An 18441-nucleotide genomic window follows, 5' to 3' on the forward strand; every position below is an offset into this window, starting at 1 on the left:
TAAATCGCACAAAAGTATCCATCCATCCATCCATCCATTTTTTATTGCATATCCAGCTCAGTTCATTGGTAAACTTTAACTGAGGCCAGCTACAAGTATTAGTGGACTGCCCATCACAGCATGGCTCGATGGTGAATATCTTAAATTCAAAAACCAAAAAAACAACACATTAAATTACGAATTTTAAAAAAATTTCTACCACTAAACCTCTTTATGCCAAATGCCAATGTTGAAGGGAGCTTTTCTTGTATATGTTCATGATAAATGGATACTTAATTTGTATTTATAGGGATGGGCAGGTACGGGCCGATACCCGGCCTTATATCAATCTCCGTAGTTTGTTTTATTTGTTCATTTTTCCTTTCGGACAGCATTGTGACTAACAAACATTTCATCATACAATTACAACATATAATAACCGAAAAGAAAAAAGGGCTGGCGGGAAGAAGCTGAAGCTTATGAATTCCCGCCCCCATACTATACTAGAACGCAAAAGAGTCAAGCAAACTATTTGTTAAAAGTCAGCAGGGACAATAAATACTTACAATACTTACAATGCTAGTTGCGACCAATATTGGCCGACCTTTTACAATCAGAAACTAGGAATTACCAATTAGAAGAACAGAAAATTGCAAGTAATTTCATGCAATTGTCAGGATATATTGGGATATCTAGGTCTTCCTTTAAAATTATCTGTCATTGTGTTGTTTTTATTTTTAATTTGTGGTGGGTGGTGAATTTTTCTCTTCTTGAAAGGTTACAATTAGGGTTCAATTCATTTTGGGTTGGTTCGTGCGATTGTAGGTCTATGCTCTCAACCTTATAGACTATTTCAGTGTGATTGTATAGTTATGTTAAAATTTTGCACTTTTAAAAATGAATTCGTTTCTTGAAGTCTGGTTTTACAATTAAATATCTCCTTAAAAGTTTTTTTCAATAATATATTTTAAAAAATAATAATAATTTCACTCCAAAAAAATCTTATTGTCTTATTTCACATTTAAACTATTCAATTATAAGTAAGAAGCACATAATATATATAGGCTACTCTTATAAGCACTACATAAGAACAGGGACAGTTCAAAATGCTGACATTCTGGATAGCTTCTGAATTCGCTCACTCTTTTAAGCAATACACTGCACACTCCATAACTGTACCTGTCTTGCAAGACTGTGGTTGGCCCCACAGCTGACCTGAGTCCCGTGGTCCAAAACCTCCACAAAGGATGATCACATTATCAGCAGAAGCGCTGCCAATTTGTCCATAATCCTTGTTCCTGTGGGGAGAACACATTATTAAAAACATAATTAATTACCTGAGGGTGTCGTCTTCTTATGGTCTCATCATATTTGATAATATATACGACAACGTTTGTGAGTATTCAAATATTTAGCAGCCTTCATTTTCTATAGGGTAATGAAAATAGTCAAATTAATTAAAGTGTGGCAGTGATCGGGGTCCACCGGGGAATGCGGACATATGTGTGTTCCAACGCATCTTCTTTGTGACAATAACGAGGCCCTATCAGAGGAGAAACACCTCACTAACTAATTAGACTCTCAGGGTGCATTCTGACAAAATAAAGAGAGAAAAGTGCTTGAAGGAAGACTCAGTCTCCAGCAATTTGCATCTGCCACTTTTTACTGCATCTGTTCCAAGTGCCATTCAGAGCTCTCGTCCTCCTTTTGTTGGGAAGTGTTGAGGCCCAACTATTTAAGCTCACCTCCTACCTACCCGGAGCTTTGTTCCGGCTCCTCTGCAGGCCAGTAATGAGCCAACTGCCACAAAACGGCTTAGAAATTAATGACTCATTACGAGCGGGCCCTGGACCGCTCCGCAGCCTCTCCTCCTCCCCCGCTCTACCACTCTCTCGCTCTCCTTCTCTCATCCCTTCAGCCCATACAGAAAGACCCCAACACCTCCCTATAAATTAGAGCCTATTACAAGGCTCCCATGTTAGTGGGGCAAAGAAAGAGGGTCTTCACAGCTCAAGAGTGTGTGTAGGAGAGATTGGGGGAGTTGAATGTGGAGCCTTAAGGTGCTCTTTTCACACCCTCACCCTTATCCATTATGCCAGTGTGTAGAGCCCCCTCAGAGAAATGTGCAGGTCCAAAAAGACTTGGGGTTGAAAATAAGTCACGGGAGGGATTCTCGGTCACACCTTTTCCCTCCTCCTCCTCCTACTTCACTGTCAGATTATATCATGGCTAGTCCTCCAGACGGCAACATGGTCACAGCGCTCCTATTTTTCTGCGGAGTGCTGAATGACAAATCAGAGCTTTGCAAACCTAAGATGGGTATGTATTTTTTTTTTCATGGATCATCTTTTGTGATTAAGGACTATACCCATAAACTTGTCCTGGTACTAGTCCATATATTGGTAGCAGGGCCAATACCCAACTTGGACCAGACTATCACACAAACTTTCACAAATAAGTTTACATTTATGTACACATTTACGAAGTATGTACATTCGTACACAATTTAAAACAGGTTAAAAAATATATTTGTACATACACAATTACACATAATTCCATATTTATACATGTGATGGCAAACATTAGGTCTTGCTTTAATGAGCCATTTTAAAAACCTTGACAAGAATTGCCTCGCTCACACAGCCTCTTAAGTGTTTGTGCATTACAGTGATAACTTTTCAGGTTTTGCTGTTACGTGTAGTTTTCTGCCATGTTTATAATTGTGATTGCACATAGTGAATATTGCATTAAAGCTTGGTTTGAAGCAAATTGTGAACTGAATTGCAATATCTGTCTTTTCCTAAAATCATTCAGCCCTTGTGTCAGCCAAGAAACACACTGATTGGCAACATAAATAGACCAAAATGTGGATATAATGAAAGGCGAGGTACTCACATATGTTTATACCACAAGCGTCACTATTTAATCCAGCGATTCATATGAAATTATGAGTACATGGGAAGAGATATTCAACTGGATTTAGTCGGTCTGGGCTTACAAATTGTACATTTCCTTCTTGCTAAGCCATCTCTTTGCTGATTTGAACCGAAATGTCCACTTTTTTTTGTCCACTTTTTTTTCTTTCTTTGCTGTCATGCTTCACTGTGGTCTGTTTTCCTAGTGATGTTTTTTGTTTTTGTTTGTTTGTTTTGTCAAACAGAACACACAAGCACAACTTTGGTGTAACGGTTGACCCGATGACTTCTTTTTAAAATTGTATTTTTTTTTTCTTCAACAAAACAACACTGCATTCTCATTTAAAAAGGGTTTTTGGGAAAAAAAAATAAATAAATAAAAAAAGTAAACTGTGTACACGTTCTTCATGAATTACATTCCTCATTACTTTACTCAAGACACTCCTAATTATTCATGGCAGTGTTGGTCTTTGATCGGAGCACAAAAATGTAGTCCTGCATTACCGATAATTTTGAATATATCTTTTCTTTCCCTTGTTGGATATGTATCAGGTTTTCCACTGGAGCAATCTTTCGTTCATTGGCTTTTGAAGATACAGAGCATTTTAAGGCAATCCCTCTGAGAATGAACGGGTGAGATCACATGAGCTTGAGGTGGTTTAGAATGGCAAATCCTGCTGAAAGTGTCATTTCCACTCGGAGACATCAATTTGGTGTGTGAAACGAGACCCCAGGAGAATCCAATAGCCTTAGAGATTCCTGAAAAGAGCAAAGGGCCTGGGGATCAACTCCTACTCACCTGGATAAGACGGGAATTTTACAAAGCCCCCCAAATACACATACCAAAGTGAGAAAAGAGGAGAAAGAAACATGATAGACAACTTATTCAAAGTGCTGAGCGAACTTAAATGGAAAGGTGTGATTTTTTTTTTTCTTGTAGTAGTAGCAAACAATATTTAAGAGTGAGATTACTCACATTATTATTTTTTGTTTATTGTATGAATTTAAAATAATTTTCTAAAACAATACGTATTTATTTATGCCATTAACGCTTTCAGAAAGGATTCATTTAGATTTTCCCATGTAATCAATGGTCCCCATCTGTAGTGGCTCATAAGTTTGGTTGATAGCTAGATATTAAAACATTGACATGTACGAATGAAAAATTCTAAATTATCAAAACGATCTCTGCTGGCCAAACAATTTCGCAACTGTAAAAAAAAATGGACTGTAGGCAGTGGTATTAATGGCAATATAAAGCCTCAATTACTTTAAGTGAGAGCAAAATGGCTGATAATTATTGTGCTAGCTCATTAGGCTTGTTTTGACACTTGAAGCACTTAAATCACTACACAGCCATATGCACTAAACACTACACACATGCAGATGTTACTGTTTATTCCCAACATAATGAGGCATACACCGTATAGGTTAGGTGTCACTTGTTGAGATGGAAAAAGGGAAACATTTTGAATTACTGCAGTGTTTATAGGAAAATCCCATTCCAAACAGACGAATGCATCCATTAACAGAACATATGATCAAAAAGGATTGCATGACATACTGTAGATATATATATATATATATATATATATATATATATATCAAAAAAAAAAAAGTTATGCTAGCATCAAATGCGTCATTGTCTGCAATGTTTTCCGAAGGTCTCAAGAAGCAAATAAGTAAATCAAGGCAGTTTACTATTCATTTTGTCAAAATGTTATCTCTGAAATGCTTGAGTGCAAAAGCAAGCCGTTCATTTTGTCTAATAACTTCCAAGGGATAAAATCATCGGGACGGCCATGAACGTTTAAGCCCCAATGCGGTAAAATACAACGTGCTGTAAAATATTAATGTATGTGGTAAAATTATGCTGGCAGTAATACTTTAGATTGTGGCTGTCTGTAAAAGAGGCATATCTGTATTTATTTATAAGCACGGCGAGTATATGAGGGGCTTTGTTTGAAGCCATGTTTATGAATATCGACTCAGGCTCCAAGGTAAGTGGCTGTAAATCTACTAGAGGACCTTTGTAAAGTTCCCTTGGAGGACATAACTTCAGGTCTAACTGCCGCTTTCCTTCACTTGACTTTTAAACATTTAGATGTAGCCTGGCCAACAGCTTCTAAATTATGAAGACTTCCCTTTGAGTTTCGTAGACAACCAATCAAAGTTGATGAACTGTAACATTTTGGTAGATTTAAAAGGTGTGTTTCGTCCTTGATCTGGACTGTTCTTGAGTTTTGACTACTAAAACGTACACCATCTCCTCGCCTCAATGCCTTCTAAGTTCCAAGACTTTGACTAGGATGTTGCTTAGCAAATAACAACCTTACACTGTACTATGTTTTTAAGCATTTTTAGGAAAAAAAAAATGGGCCATTCCGCTTCAGTCTGTCCCTGCTCTATTCATACGCAGATGCACAGTGTGAATTCAATGATGCCATGGCCATGACCTGTGCACATGCAGATGAAGACTTGATGTACAGTGCATATTACATCATAACAATTTAGCAGCACGGAGCTTACTTTAATCACCTCAAGCCATCAAGGCCAGCTGGCAGACTGCATATGATGACCCTTTCCTGGATGACTTATTCACACTCTCTTTTTCAGCAATATCTTTGACATTTCTATTTATTTGTGTTCAAAGCTGTGAACATCAGATCACAGGGGTGATTGCATTTGTAATGGTGCTACAGTTGGTTGACTGGATATGATGGATATACAGGTCTGTATCTTCTGACAAGGAAGAACCCAAAAGAGCCAAAGGTCCAATATTACAACAATACATTTCTCAAGTTCATTCAAAGAGCTTCACTGCAGAACTCTCACTTTTCACTTTGAATATATAACCAGAATCAAAGGTTGATCTGCTTAGGATCTGCAGCAAAAACCACAATTTATTTTACAATAATTAAACAAAAAAATACATGCTTGTAAAAGGTAGGTCCTTTTTTGGTGACATGCACAAGCAACATCCAAATGCCGATTTAATATATCTCAGAGGAGCAATGGTCAGCAACAGTGTTGTAAAGGACCAAATCCAGATTCCTAAACAGATCCTAAACAAGTGTCGGGGAAGGTGCTTTGTGTAGTGTATGGAAGTGCTGAGCTAAATTGAAAAAAACGCCCCCCAAAAACGGTATTGCTGTTTTACACTCTCAAGGTTGTTTACACGACCATGTTTTTTTTTTTTTTGGAACAAAATCAAAATGATTTTGTCTTGCCTGCTTGTGTATTTGACAAGGACATGGCTTTAGAAACAGAGATCCAACATGAAGTCAGAATTTGAAAAGTGCTACTGTTCCTGTCTACAATAAAAACTTTTTTTTTTTTTTTTTAAACGGAGGATGTGTGTAAGAACATCAAATTCATTTAACGTTTTCATGAGTGCCCAAGTATCAGACACTTATTTTTTTTTTTTTGTTGCAATTCAAAATCTGGTGACCAGTGTCATAATGTCACGGATGTAAAACTTATTCAAAATGTAAATTGATTACTTTTCATAAAAAAAAGAAAAATATGTTTACAGATTTTAAGCGCAAGTGCACAGAATTGTCCATTTCAGGCCACGTTGCTTGAATGCTTAAGTTAATTAGCTGGTTTTCTCTAGTCTGATGCGCATTTAAATTCTAAACCCAAACTCACCTAGTAGAGTATTGAAAACGTGCTTGTGGATAAGAAGGTTTGGCATGCGGAGTAAACTGTTCAGTAACTTCTGCAGTCTGTCAACAGCCATCACTTAAAACAACATTGTCACGCACACAGAAACTTTTCAAAATGTGAAAAACACAAAGTCGTGTTTTTACCTGTTCATTGGCCAAGTTTCTTGGCCAATCTCGTACTTTCTCTCCAGTGTGTCTCTTAACATCCTGTAGGCTAATCCTTAACGCTTCCTTGCTTATGTATACCTCAGCTATCTGTCTTGTGCCATTCTGCCCCTGACACTGACTGACACCGCGTATCAGTTCACACCCGCAGCACACACAGAAAGAAATGCTAAACGAGGACTTTGGGAAATGTCACAGTCCACTTAAAGAGCTTCTCAGTGACACTAGAAGCACCTCATGGAGATTGCATTTACTGGAAATGTGGTAACAGTGTGCTCAGGAGGTGTGATGGAATTAAGTGACGTTAAGTGCCTAATCAGCGTTAATACCTGATGAATTCTGTAAATAAGCCACTCTTGAATTATGACCAATTAGATTGAGGACCACTAACTGAGAGTGCATTTGAAATGAAACAGTAATGATACGCAAAATGTGTTGTTCTTAAATTGAATTTAAAAGTAATCTGATCCTGTCTAATGTGTTTACTAATGATGTTTTTGAATTTTAGCAACGATGTGGCACTGGGAGTATAGCAGTTCACTAGGTGATTTGAATATAGCTGGTGCAGGCTTGAATTCTAGCAATGCCCCAATCACAATTTTTCATTAAAAGCCAACCAGTGACCCTGAACAGGATATACAGTACAGTAGAAGATGGATGGATGGATGGATGGATGGATGGATGGATGGATGGACGGATGGACGGATGGGCAGACAGACAGACAGACAGATGGATGGATGATGGACGGACAGACGATGTATGGATGATTGGATGATTGGATGGATGGATGGATGGATGGATGGATGGATGGATGGATGGATGGATGGATGGATGGATGGATGGATGGATGGATGGACGGATGGATGGATGGATGGACGGACGATGCATGCATGATTTGATGGATGGACAGATGGATGGATGATGGACGGACAGACGATGTATGGATGGTTGGATGGATGGACGGACGGACGGACGGACAGATGGATGATGGATGGATGATTTGATGGATGTACAGATGGACAGACAGATGGATGGATGATGGACGGACAGACGATGTATGGATGATTGGATGGTTGGTTGGATGGATGGATGGATGGATGGATGGATGGATGGACGGACGATGCATGCATGATTTGATGGATGTACAGATAGACAGACAGATGCATGGCTGATGGATGGACAGACGATGTATGGCTGATTTTTTGGTTGGATGGAAGGACGGATGACGCATGGATGGATTTCAAGCAACAAAGTGGTATTGGTGATGCAGTGGGTTTAGCTGACTTAAATGTAGCCAACATTAGCTTTATTTCTGGTCACCACAACAATCACAATTTGACATGTATGGCAACTATACTTTCTCTCTTGACGGAATTAAAATTCCAAAGATAACATTTCATGTGATTTTATGTCTAACGTGACCTAGTTTATATAGCAACCTAAAAGAAAAATAGTCGGCTTGAAAGTTCAATCGCAATGCCATCATAGGTGTCACTTCCTGTTGTGACCAAAACTCGAGCCGTGCCAGTTATTTACAGCTATGATGTGGCTGTTGTGTTTCCAGGAGGCTAGCTGCGCTATGCCTTCTTTCTTCATTTAGCTGCAAGGCAGCGTGTGATAAGACACGACGACGACTTCCCTCATACTGAGACACATGCCAAGTCTGACATAATCCAATCGGGTCCATTTTCATCAGCTTTTGTCTTGTGTTTTTTGCTTCTCTTTTGGACTTTCCTTTGGTTCCAACGATAGCTCAAAAACCTGAAATGACACAATTCGGTCGCACTTGTATGGCGACGAGGCTGCGATCCAAACGGCTTTTCTGCGGAAAAATCCTTGAAGACCCACACACATTTAAATCTGGCCCTGGGGGCAACAGACTCTAAACCACTGAGATAAAAAGACATCCAGGCCAAAAGCAAAAATATATATTTTAAGGGAGGGCTTACCATGGCAACAAAAAGGCATGTCAAACTTGTGGAAAGGAGGCATTCTGACTGAGGAATAAACATAGACCAGCGTGCCCGTAGGAAAGCCGAGGAAAAGCTCTTCGCATATTAAAGGGCCCAGCCTCGCGCATGTATACAACGAAGGGGGAAACAATGGCAGTAATAACAGGCGAGGCGTCAGGGTTTGGAAAAGACGGTTAAACGGTCATTTGCGCAAAAGAAACAAAATGGGGCCTAATAGAGGCTGTGCCATGGGCATAAGCCTTGCAGAGAGATGAAAATCACATTCAAATTGTCGATTTCTTAGACACAGAACAGAGATGATTATTAAAGGGGAAGCCAACACAAAGATGTTCTTTAATATGCTGTGTGTGTTCCCATCAGTCTAAACACGACATTCTGTTGATTACGAACTAGAAATTAGAATATAGATGAATAGAAAATTTCCATTTATTTGATATAATTTTAATGAAAATTCTATATTTGGATATGTAGGTCTTTCTTTAAAATGATCTGTCATTGTTTTGGGGGGGGGGAAATTGCATTCATCAAAAGTGCTATTGCTATTGGTAATTACAAGTATAGTACTGGAATGGTATTGGTAAAAAAAAAAAAAATGGTATTGAACATCCCTAACAAAATGTATTTCAATTAACTTGTCACTAGCAATAAAACAACAACATACCACATCAACCTTCCGGAATATATTTTCGAATTCCTTTGTAACAATTTACTAACAAGCAAAGTATGTCTGCTGCCTAACACTTCTTCGCCACATTGTGCGTTCTTCGCCGCGATTGCGTGTATGTCATTGAACAAAGAAAAAGAAAAGGGAAAAGGTGGGAGTCTCATAAATAACAACATTGCTACAGGTCTTTGTGCCGCGTAAACACACGCCAGGAATGCTTACATATACGGCTGAAGCGTAATCAGCTTGGTGCAGAAACAAAGAAAAAGCATTTTTCTTATGATAGAGAACATAACGAGCTCTCATGAAGCGATTGATTGTTCTCAAATCGTAGATCTTTGTAAGAGGGCTTGTAAAGTGGAGCTAAGTCTCATTATAGCACACGATGGCTACATTGCTTTTGATTTTCTGTCAACATCCCTCTTAACCAGGTACTGTGTTTACAAATGCACGTGGGCATGAGAGATGGATTGTATATATTACTCGTCTAGTGGATCAGTTGGGAGTCTGTTACTATGTCTTACTATGCAAATGTTGAGAGATACTGTAGGACTCTTGTGAATAGTTTCCTCAAATCTGGCTTTAGTTGATGCAAGAACATTCAAAACGCAATTTAAGCATGAGCCATGCAAGCAAGTAGATCACTTTTGCAAAGCTTTTTGGATTACGGTGTACAAAGAAAGCTCGAGTCCCCAATTTGCTTTTTATACATATCAATGCTGCTTCCTGATGCAAATTAAAAAAAAAAATAAAAATAAAAAATCCAGCATCACTGATGTATAAAATGTGATTGAAAAGGTGGCATTAAAGCTGAAGCTGGTTCCATACGACTGTGATGCAGTGTTGTCTATTTACGAGAATGTAATAATCACTCAAACATTACAACAGAACGAGTGCTGAGAATGAAAGGAGGAATTGGAACAGGCGTAATCAACCGCCGCTACAAATTTCAATCAACTAAACATGTGCAAACATGTCTGGCGCATACACATCACCATGTAAACAATTTCTAAGCATTCAGCCATCTTTGCAGGCTGAGGTCAATGTCTGTTGCTGTCTATTATAAGTCAGTCATGTGCGGCCTGGTCACGGCCTCAATGTCCCCTCTGAGTACCCCCAATAAATTCAAATGTAATGCTCCGAAATGAGATCGCTTACGTTGAAGCGAATGTGTCATCTAACACGTTGGCCTTCATTAAGAAATTGCTCTCAGGAACGTGGCGTTGGGTGATCCCTCATTTGGAAAGCAGGGCAGTGAGGGTGAGGCTGTCATACAAGTGAATGAGGAGGGTTTAACGCCGCCATTAAAATTAGTGGACAGAAGAGCGTACAAAAGACACGAGACCAATTTCACGTCACACTCTACTACTATATAACACCAACTGTTAATTGTCTGTCATCTCCATAAATAGGAATAAAGAATAAGTACTTCAATGTAAAAATGCCCTCCCTTAAGGTTAAGCGTATCTATTGTTCCAAATTAAAATGTAGCTTCACAGATGTGCAAAGAAAGGATGGAAGCGCTTTAATTTCCTTTAAAAAGCGCTTCATTATAATAATGTATTTTGATTAACGATGTTTACCGCATTGCTGCTGGTGGAAATTGCCTTCCCATAAATTAAACCAATAAAATTTAGGTGATGAATTATTTTCAAAATAAAAGTGTTAGTCTCATCTCACTATGCAAAATCTACATATGAAGGGGAAAATGAACACACAGGTAATTAACTGGTTTAGGTAATATAAGTGCAATAATTTGATCGACACTTTCAAATCAATGTAAATTGTTTTAAATGTTCACTCAATTATTTACAGGAAATCAAAAAGTGTTATGCTGTGAGCGGTTGAGAACCTACTACAAATTTAAAGGCCAATTTAATTATGATGTAAATCATATGTGGAGAGTCATCCAATCCCTTTCAACACATTACAATATGTGATTGCAGAAGGTTCAAATTAAGTCATTTACAGGGTGTTTATATTATGAACATGTATTTGTCAGGCATAGATGTGCAAGTACTACATTTGTTATTTACAATATAATTTATGAAATCATTTATGCATTACATTATATGGGAATCAATAGCTGAGTTATCCACATACATACAGTATCAAAAAGGATTACAATGCATTCATAGATTTGGCACGTTTTGGGGTTTCCGGTTGGAACAGATGTGTTGCACAGCAGGACATGCCTTCAATTAAATTAATAATTAGGACTATTACTGTGCATCTCCATCCACAAAAACACAAGACGAAACAAAATGTTTCACTCTGACTTTCTCTATTAATTTGGGATTAGATCAAAGTCTAATTCATACAGTTTTCTGTCCTCCTGTGATAATTCATTGTTCATTTCAAATGTGCTCTGCGTGGCTCTTGTATTCAGAGCAAAAGGCTGCCTTCCCTCAAGGTAAATTTACTATCTCGCAAAATAAAAAGAGGCAGGAAAGCGGCGAAGCTTTGTGGGGCAAGTCTAACATTCTAACATCTCTGTGTTTCATCTAAATCACTGACAACAAAATAGCCTCTAGCATGATTCTCTCGCGCTCGCTTTCTCTCTTCCTCCCTCAAAGTTAACTATGACATCTGGCATGGGCTCTGAAAACCATGACAACAGACACCACGGCTGCAAATCCCACGGCAACCACACAACTGTAGGGCGACAACAGAGGTGAAGGCAGACGGCTTGCTAATAGCGGAGAATGCAATGCAGAGAGTCGTAATTACAAGCATTTAAACAAGTCCTGATATCAAGTCAAGTATGGGTGTCGGGTGAACTGACGTCCCGTTTAACCAGGAGTTGGGACAATCACGGATTTGATCCTTGTGTCCGGGCAGATTTCCCCGGCTTTATTACTTTGTCGCACATTTACGCAGGCCCCATCCCAGAGTCCCGTATTTATTTATTTATTTACAACCAGTCAGTAAGCTATTTGTTTGGGCCATATGCATGTCAATCACACAATTGTCATAGCCATTCATACAATAAACCAATTAAAAAAGAATTTAACTGTTAGATTCCTTCCTATTTAATTTCATATTCAATTTTACGTCATATACCAGCACTAAAAGTACTTCCTTTGTGTTTAAGCATTTTTATAAACAATGTTTTGAGAAAATAAAAAAATTAAAAAAAATAAAAATAACAAATTAAAAAGATAAAGTGCTTGCATTTAGGGCTGGGCAATAAATCCAATGAATTTGATTAATCGTCATTTTGAAAATCGAATTCTTGAAAATTTGCTAAATCGTGAAATCAAATTTCGTCTTCTGGATTAGTAAAAGCTGTTGTTCTTATGTTCTGTTGCATCCAGATGTTATTGTGAGTTGTGATTTTTTTTTTTTTAATGAATATTAAGTTTATGTTAAAACTAATTTAGAATCAGTGTACAACATTATTGCCTGAACATTTTGTACAGGAATTATTTTTGAATAAATGACATCTTTAAATGAATGTTGTTGGTTTTATTAGAATAAAATCGATTAAAATCGGAATTGTCCTGAATGACTGGAGAAAAAAATAAATAATAAAAGAGAAATTGTATATATTGTATTGTATGTATATATTGTATCGCCCAGCCCTACTTGCATTTGAACGATTTTTATCTGCATGGAAAAGCAAAAGAAAGCAAGAACTGTACTAACTTTCGACAGTTGACTTGAGGTGCGTTCAATGGCCACTCAGACAGTAGGATATCTCAAATTGAAATACCAAACATCCATGGAAAGACCGTGAGCACATTGCAGGTGGTACGGTGAAACATTTTAGCATTTGTTTGACATTTTTTTTCAGGGGTATAAAGCATTCATCATTAGCTAAAGTAATAACACAACCACTAGTCACCAGATTGACTAGCGATTATATTTGTTATAAACAGTTCCTGATGAGAATTTATTATATGCAGTATTTGATTATCAGCAAACAAATAGTGTCTCCTTTTTTTAAACTTTGAATATCTGGTCACGCTAATCCTTCTCATTTCCACAATGGTTCCAAATTGAAATCACAAAATTTTTGGACCCCACCGGCATTTACAAGGAACAAGTGTATCACTGTTTAGGTATAATTAGTGTTAATAACTAGCAGAATTTTACTGTGATTGCAGGATTTATTCGAAGATGGGGGTTCAAGAGGAGATGTTCATGAGGGTTACCGCCATGATATTGCAATATTTCAGGGAGAACCTCCTACGTCACGGTAAGAGGTCTAAAATCGGCATGACATAAGAGTTTTGTCAGGGAAACCTTGGTGGGCTTTATACCCTGGACTCTGCCACCAACTTTCCCCAATTGGACAGAAATTATCATCTTAATAGACATTCAAGGCGATTAATTATTTCACATTTTTCCTCGTATCGGTCAAGACCCCTCTCCATTCAACTTTTTATCTTGAAGACACATTTTTGTTCAGGAAAAAAAAAGATGGATTGACAATGCAAGGGAAGTCATTTTTGCTTGATGTCCCTGACAGCTTAGCATGTAATTACTGTCACACCAGCACAATAGCAGCACTTAAAAAAGTGCAAGGACAATCAATTTAACTTTTCAGGGTGGCAACTTAAGCATAAGTACATAACTTTTTTTTTTTTTTTTTTTTTTTTTTTTTTGTGAACGCTATGAGTGAAGGTTGTTGAACCGTGCATATCTAATAGCGTGGCTTTTGGGAGTTTTCTTCCCATTATCAGACTAATGTAAGGCTTTAGTTGGCTTTAGAATTGACTGTAGAGCAGCACCCTCTTGTGGATCCAACCTGAAATGCAACCTACATTCAGGACTGCACAACTGTACTGCAGCTTTTCAACTTGTTTCTCTATCCGACTGGGCTGCATCACTTACCCAATTTTCCCCTCTTGTCTGGAAGGCCCACTAGATTATTATTTTTTTTTTATGTATTTCTCATCCAGCGGGTACAATGTGAGCAACCTCTTAGTCATATATTTAGATGTTTGATTCCAAACTGACTCGCCAACTCTGCTTGTGAAAGAAAAAAAATATCAATGCAATGAATTCAAATGCCAGTGAAAACGTTCAAATAGATTCATCGGCGCAGAGGTGGGAGGCAGAGGTGGGGGCAAAAGGGGGGTCTGATGAAAATGTATGCACAGCCATTGAGTAGCTATACATATGCATATGGTTGGAGAGGGATTACACAGAGGGATGAGCAGAGACACTGAGAGGGTTTAAAAAGGGGGTGACGCTTGAAACACAATGATGCATTTATGTTTACCAACGGATCGGGTTGGAGGAGTAAGTAGAAAGTGGGAGCGGATAGAAGAGGGGGCATGTATTTAGTACATCATTTGGTACATCACGGCAAAAAATGTATCCAGTACTAAAGAGGGTGACCTCTCGTCAGGGCCTCGGGGTGAGAGGCTGCATTGAGGAATGTGTCGTAGTTAGTGCGGCCTCATCTTCCCTTCTGGGAGCGACAATGCACCAAATAGCCGGGACAGACAAGGGCATTAATAACCTCACACAACCCCCCTGACAATACCCCATTAAGTATGTACGGCTCTGTATATTACACACCTTGAACTAGAAACAATTGCAGCCTTTCTTTCGCCCCCTTCAGCATTTGAACCGCTGCCAAGAAATGCAGGGAGCACATTTCATTATACAGTATATTTTTTGTTTTATGGGCGAAAAAAAAAAAAAAAGACACACTCACACAATAGTGAACTCCACCGCTGTGCTCTTTACATAATCGGTTACATTGTGACACCTGCTGTACCTTCGCAGCAAATGACTGTTTGCCTTTTATTCTGTTGTGTTTTCCCCTCTATCGCTCCCTTCCAGCCATGTGTATCATCTATAATTACAATTCACACTGATTCCAGCCCACCCCGCTAAACCCAGCCTACAGTTGAAAATAAGAAAGCCGCTTGTAAGGTGCGCGAGAAGAACTTGACACAAGGGAGGGAGTGGAGGGAAAAAAAAAAAATCTAAACACAAGCTGTGGCTGTGGGCTAACAGCATCAGCGCAGCATTATTATGTTTCTAAATGGGAAGCGTGTCTCATGACGCGGGTCCCTGTCCAGATATTGATTGCTCCTGTGGCTGCAACACTAACAGCCGTGGAGAAGCATTGAACTTTAAAGCAAATAGTCCTTCTCCCCCACTCAGTCTCTGCTCACAAGCGATCAATACAGGTCGGCCCAGCATGGATAACACCTCTATCTTGAATAATGGCCTCTTCCAATACCAGCTGACCAGGTAGGAGACATGGACAAGCTGTGAGGCCGCTCAAGGTAGATCAAATATGAGATCAAACACAAAGAACGAGACTCAGCATAGTAATTCCATTTTAATCTCACGTATGTCTGCTAAATGGTGTCACATAAAACGGCAAGTTCATAGTTTTTCATATTTGAAAGATCAAATTCATCAAGTTGCAGTAATAGAAAGATTAGCAGTGAGCAGAGAATTATTATGACCTATTCTGAGCAGCTCAGGCAGCAGTAAAAACCACTGGTGCTTGGACAGCACTGCCTTTGGTCTTAAAAGTGTCTTCCATATCCACGCCGGCATAATACTTGGAGGTGGGCTGGTCATCTGTTTGATTCCCATTAGCCCGACATTAGCCGCTGCGACCCTAATGTTATCCACTCCATTACTCTGCTGCAAGAATAGTGGAGGGGATGATGCTTTTAGAAAAGAGGAAGGCCAAAGAGGTTCGGCATGGTTGGGCAGAGCTGGAGTGTGAACGGAGAAACGCCCATCGCCTATTCTGGATCACCTCATGGGACGCCCGCAGGGATAGAGCCTGTATTCACACTGGGCCGGTCCGACACACTCCAAAACACGAAAGGAAGCACCCTCATCATGTCGGACGCAGTCAGTCAGAACGGGGCGCACCCATTTACAGTAAACACCATCTACAAGTCGATGGATTCATATTCATTCATGTTAAACTTGTTTGTCCGTTGCAGAATGACCCTTTGTACATTGGAGTAAATATTTTTGACTGAAATTGCATTCACACCGATTAGCAATTAATTCCACTTGCACATATTTCTCTACATTACTCTTCTCTATCTTGTAGTAGTAGACATGGAATACAACATAAAATATTGATGTTGCCACTGTCCAGATTTCATACAGAGCAGACTATGTGACTGGGACCTAAAATATAAATAAATAATAGTATTTTGATTAGAGCTATCAAACGATTACAATTTTAAATCAGATTAATCGCATCATAGAATTTTGATTCATCATGATTAATCGCTTAATTAAAAAAGATTTTTTTCAACGTTATTTGTCGACCAAATTTAAAGAGCACCTGTTATGGGTTAATTCTTTCAACATTTAATGTTATGAAGGCATCTTAAACATTTTTTAATCCATTGCACACAATAATTTTGAGATTCAATTAAGTGTTGTTATATATATATTTTTTTAATACATAAATTATTTCAGTTCCCGTATTCTGATACGATCATATCGTGAGTTGCTCTGTAGTTCCCACCAGGAAAAATGCAGGCAACTGATTAAAAAGAAGAAAAAAGATGGAAGAAAAGTGTTTTCATGGAAAATGTAACCTCTTTCAATGGTGAATATTTAAAATAGATCATGTCTGTAGAAAGAGGGAGGCGACTTTTGACATTCAGGACTGTGCAGTAAAACCATAGTAATCAAATCATGTGTGACAGCCTCAAATTTGGACCTTAAAATATCTTCAGCAATGTGTTACTGTGCAGGGAACTTTTGACTGCTTACTAGGGATTGTAACTTCAAGGATTACAGGGAGAACCATCATGACTAAACAGTCTAGATACGTGCGTTCAAGGCCTGCTGGATTTCTGTTAAGAATTGTGAACTAAACGCGCAGACATGAAGCAGTTTAAAGTGAAAAACTGGCACAACAGATGATTATATTAATAGTAGCGGCGGTATCGACGTCTCTAGATGAACTAATTTAACCCGCCGCAGTATTAGTTGCAGTCCTGATGCCCCCACCCTATTACTCTCTTGCTATGGCCATGAGAAAAGATGGAGTCCAGGAGGTTCAGCATGGATGGGCAGAGCTCAAGTGTGAACGGAAGAAACGCCCATTTGCCCAATCTACTTGTCCCCAAATCCCTCTGAGACCACAAAACGGGCACCGACCTCTATTCATCTCACCATTGTCAAAAACAGAAAGCGTGAGGAGTTATTATGGAGTGTTTTTGCTCCTGGTGACTTCCCTGTCACACGACTTCAGAAACAAATTTTAAAACTGGCAACCCCTTCATTTTTACATATTCACATTCCTTGACCCATAAATTAAAATAGAAGACTAATGTTTACCTAACTGCTCCAACATGTGCTTGGTATGCTCCACTTTTTGTTACCGACCACTCCCTTCCTGTTTTTCCGAGTAATTCCCGATGTTATTAGGTCCAATTGTGCTAATTGCTGCGAAGAGTGGCCGTAGGACATCAAGGCCGTTTTTGACAGCAATGAAGTGTGCATATGTGCTGAAGTCGGTAACAAGTGGTACTGTCCTACAGCTGAACCCAGGAACCGCTCTTTCACATGTCTCACCTTTCATCCCATGACCCCATTATTTCTCCTTCCATATAGGAACCTCACTAAGCAGAAGATGGTTGATTGCCCGGGCCCTCGGATTGCTCTCCCTCTCATAATGTTATCTTAAGAAATGTGGAAACAATTGAACCTCCATTTGACTTTGGCAGCTACAATGACTACCACATTGGCATCATCCAAGAACAAACTTACGCTTGTGTATGTGTGTGTGGTGTTAGTGTGGTGAGTTCCCTCCCTAGAGATTCCACAGAGGGATTTCAGGGGTTGTGTGATCCAGCGCCTCTCATCATGGCAAATTGACCATGTGCGCTTGATGGCCAGTTGAGTAATCTCCTGACACGTTGGCTTTAACACACCAGTCCGCAATCACAGAAAGAAAAATAACTTTGGGGAAGAAAAGTCATAAATAACCGGGTAGAGAGGGAGACTCACTCTCTCCGTGCCCTTTGAACCTGGTTGTGAAAACAGTCAATAAGAGAGGAACCACATGATTTTCACTCGAGTTGTGAGGTTGTAATCATTAGCAGGGCCATTATATGCCCTCA

General features: G+C 39.0%; 1 protein-coding gene across 1 annotated transcript in view; it reads right to left on the minus strand.

The window, feature by feature from the left end:
* LOC144019232 (uncharacterized) overlaps positions 1-18441 on the minus strand; it is a 231555-nt gene that overhangs the window by 195313 nt on the left and 17801 nt on the right. The window contains exon 3 of the mRNA XM_077522163.1: positions 1159-1277. Within this exon, the coding sequence (XP_077378289.1) occupies positions 1159-1277 (119 nt within the window). The remainder of the gene's footprint in view (positions 1-1158; positions 1278-18441) is intronic.

This window comes from Festucalex cinctus, chromosome 5 (genome assembly GCF_051991245.1).
Source record: "Festucalex cinctus isolate MCC-2025b chromosome 5, RoL_Fcin_1.0, whole genome shotgun sequence".
Lineage (NCBI taxonomy): Eukaryota > Metazoa > Chordata > Actinopteri > Syngnathiformes > Syngnathidae > Festucalex > Festucalex cinctus.